At 33.6% G+C, this 2,578-nt stretch overlaps 1 protein-coding gene across 1 annotated transcript in view; it reads left to right on the forward strand.

Annotated features, from left to right (window-relative positions):
- LOC118735041 (protein diaphanous) overlaps positions 1-1,348 on the forward strand; it is a gene marked incomplete at its 5' end in the record, with an annotated part of 120,359 nt that extends 119,011 nt beyond the window's left edge. The window contains 1 exon segment of the mRNA XM_036464633.1: positions 1,296-1,348. Coding sequence (XP_036320526.1) covers positions 1,296-1,327 — 32 coding nt within the window.
- Positions 1,349-2,578: the final 1,230 nt, after the last annotated feature.

A 2,578-nucleotide genomic window follows, 5' to 3' on the forward strand; every position in this document is an offset into this window, starting at 1 on the left:
GCTCAATTAACATTGTTGTCTGATTGACTTAGGTTTGGTCCACTTCATGCACACACGCACGCACAGGAGTATCTCGCAAACAGCTGGCGCTACAAACGCTTTGCGTCTATGCATGATTCCCTATGCATGGAAAGCCATGTTATTTACTCATAATTTACTACTCATGTCCATTACAAAGGACATCTGGTTTTTGGTGCCTAAAACACTTACCTGAAATTCGATCTACTTCTGCTTGCACTCGTTCAATGAGCAAAAATTAAGCGAAAAAGCACCGTTTACACAATTATTTACAAACACTTATTTAGGATTTAAAATTTTCGAATAAACAAGCCAAATAATATTTTACAACCTTCCTCTTCAAAAGTCGGTACATTACTGGCAAAAATAAAATACATTTTGCAGAAATTGCACTTCTATACTCGCAATATACCGTTTGTTCCATTTTCACCAAAAATAATGCTAAAAAACATCAAATTTAAAATAACCGCTCTTGCAAAGTCATGTCCACTGCAGTGGACATTAGTAGTGAAAGGGATATGTATCAAATTGATGCACAACGTACATTGTGTCACAAAAAATTTCCGATGGATGCGGGTTAAGATGCACGGTCTTTGACCCCTGAAATAAAACTCTTGAATTGAATCTTATGACAAGAATGATTTTATTTCGGCTCAACGCCGTCTTTTATATGCTTACAATCTAAATTCTTATATCTATGAGTGACCAATCACAACAATGGCCACTCCCTATTTCCCCTGGTTCTAATCAAAATGCTTACTTACTAGTATTTTGCATTGACATGTTTATGTACTTATGGTACAAGTGCGCTGACCCACATATGTATGCTCGGTAACCTGATCTTACTCTTGCAATAGCAAGCATCAAGTGTACCTCATGGGGCGCCGTACGCTAAATTGCTAGCCCTGACGAGTGTTCCACATGTGGCATCAAGTGCACTGGTAAGAATACCACACAGGAAGGTAACAACAAACACGCCGACTCAGCAATATGAACCGCATGTGCTACTACACCCTACCCCTCAAGAAGCGTATAAATTAATTGTAATTTCTTAAAATTTAAATTGATTTATATTGGTTTGTGCTTATGTTTGCAGCTTATGCCATAATTTCATATTTGGTAGTGCAATATCTATATCATTTATGTATATGCTCATAATGATTACAATTTTATTCTTAATTATTTTTCTTGGTATTGTGTCACCTAGGGTTAGATTTAATTATCCTATCTTTAACTGAATTATTGTTGTATACAGATATTTCTTTTTTATTTTTCAGATTGGTACTATTTGGACCATCTTGTCTACTGATTTTATAAGGGCCTTCAAATGGTAAATTTATTTTTTTTTATTGCCCACTTTTAAATAAACGCGATCATTCACAGTAAAATTTGCTTTATTTACTTTTGTTTGTTTTTGTCTCGCCCTCATTTTACTTTCATTTAAGTTTGAAGTTGCATTGCCGTGTGCAAACCAGTGTTTCCGTTTTAGCCCTTTGGTGGCTAGATTTAGCTACCACACCCTTTTTTGGCCACATAAATTTAAAATTGCCCCTAGCCCGTTTTTAGCCCTTTGGAGAATTTATTCATAATTGGCATGAAAAAGTTGTATATGCTTAATTTGATATATATATATTTTTTCATTTATGTAAGAGATGAATTTTTAAACTAAAAAAGACTGATATATATATATACATATTTGTATTGTATGTTCCTTACGTTTTTATACATACATACTGCAAAAGTGTTAGGGCTGTTAACTTATCTATTAACGATTTAACTATAGTTTAAAATATATAAGTTTACTGCCCTTAATATGCTTAATTTGTTAAATGGCCCATCAAGTCGATTGACCGTGTATGTTCTTGTGGTGTGATTGTTCCAGGTGCTGGTGCGACTTCAAAAACTATTTGAAAATTTTATGATTGTACCAGCATGCTGGTGTCGTGAGGATGAAATCAGCTCAATTTTCTAAGTAAAAAGTATTTTGGCGGAAATTTCTTGCGCTATATGGGTCAAAGCCGTGTTTGTGGAAGATTAAGTTCACGATATTGCAATTGTGAATTAAAAAAAAAACAATGTTTAACAAAATGGTAGGCAAATTATAAAATTTTGGCTCTAATCATTTTGATCTTTCCTCGACCTCATTTGTAAAGAAATAAATATTGTACCAGCATGCTGGTAAGTTGTATGCTTCGAGCCTGATGGTACAATAACTTGATGGAGCCAGCAAGTTGGTGCCGTATATTTCCCCTTTTATACAAAAAGGTTTTTCGTTGGATAAAATATTAGCTTTTTTCCAGAGTTCATTGTTTTTCTACTTATTGAAAATGTTTGCGTGTATACTTATCTATATTAATAAAAATGTTGTGTTCGTATGTCACGGTGGTCAAAACTCGAGAACGGCTGAACCGATTTGAATAATTTTTTTTTGTATTGTTCGGTGTAATACCAGAACCAATGATATCGCAAAAAATTGAAGAGTTGCCACCTATTTGAAAATTTTTTAACCCAATTATATTGATAAAATAAATAAATTATTACAATATGGGTATCAAATTAA

This window comes from Rhagoletis pomonella, unplaced genomic scaffold, assembly GCF_013731165.1.
Source record: "Rhagoletis pomonella isolate Grant_MI unplaced genomic scaffold, Rhpom_1.0 Rhpom_scaffold_00003, whole genome shotgun sequence".
NCBI classification, from domain to species: Eukaryota; Metazoa; Arthropoda; class Insecta; order Diptera; family Tephritidae; genus Rhagoletis; species Rhagoletis pomonella.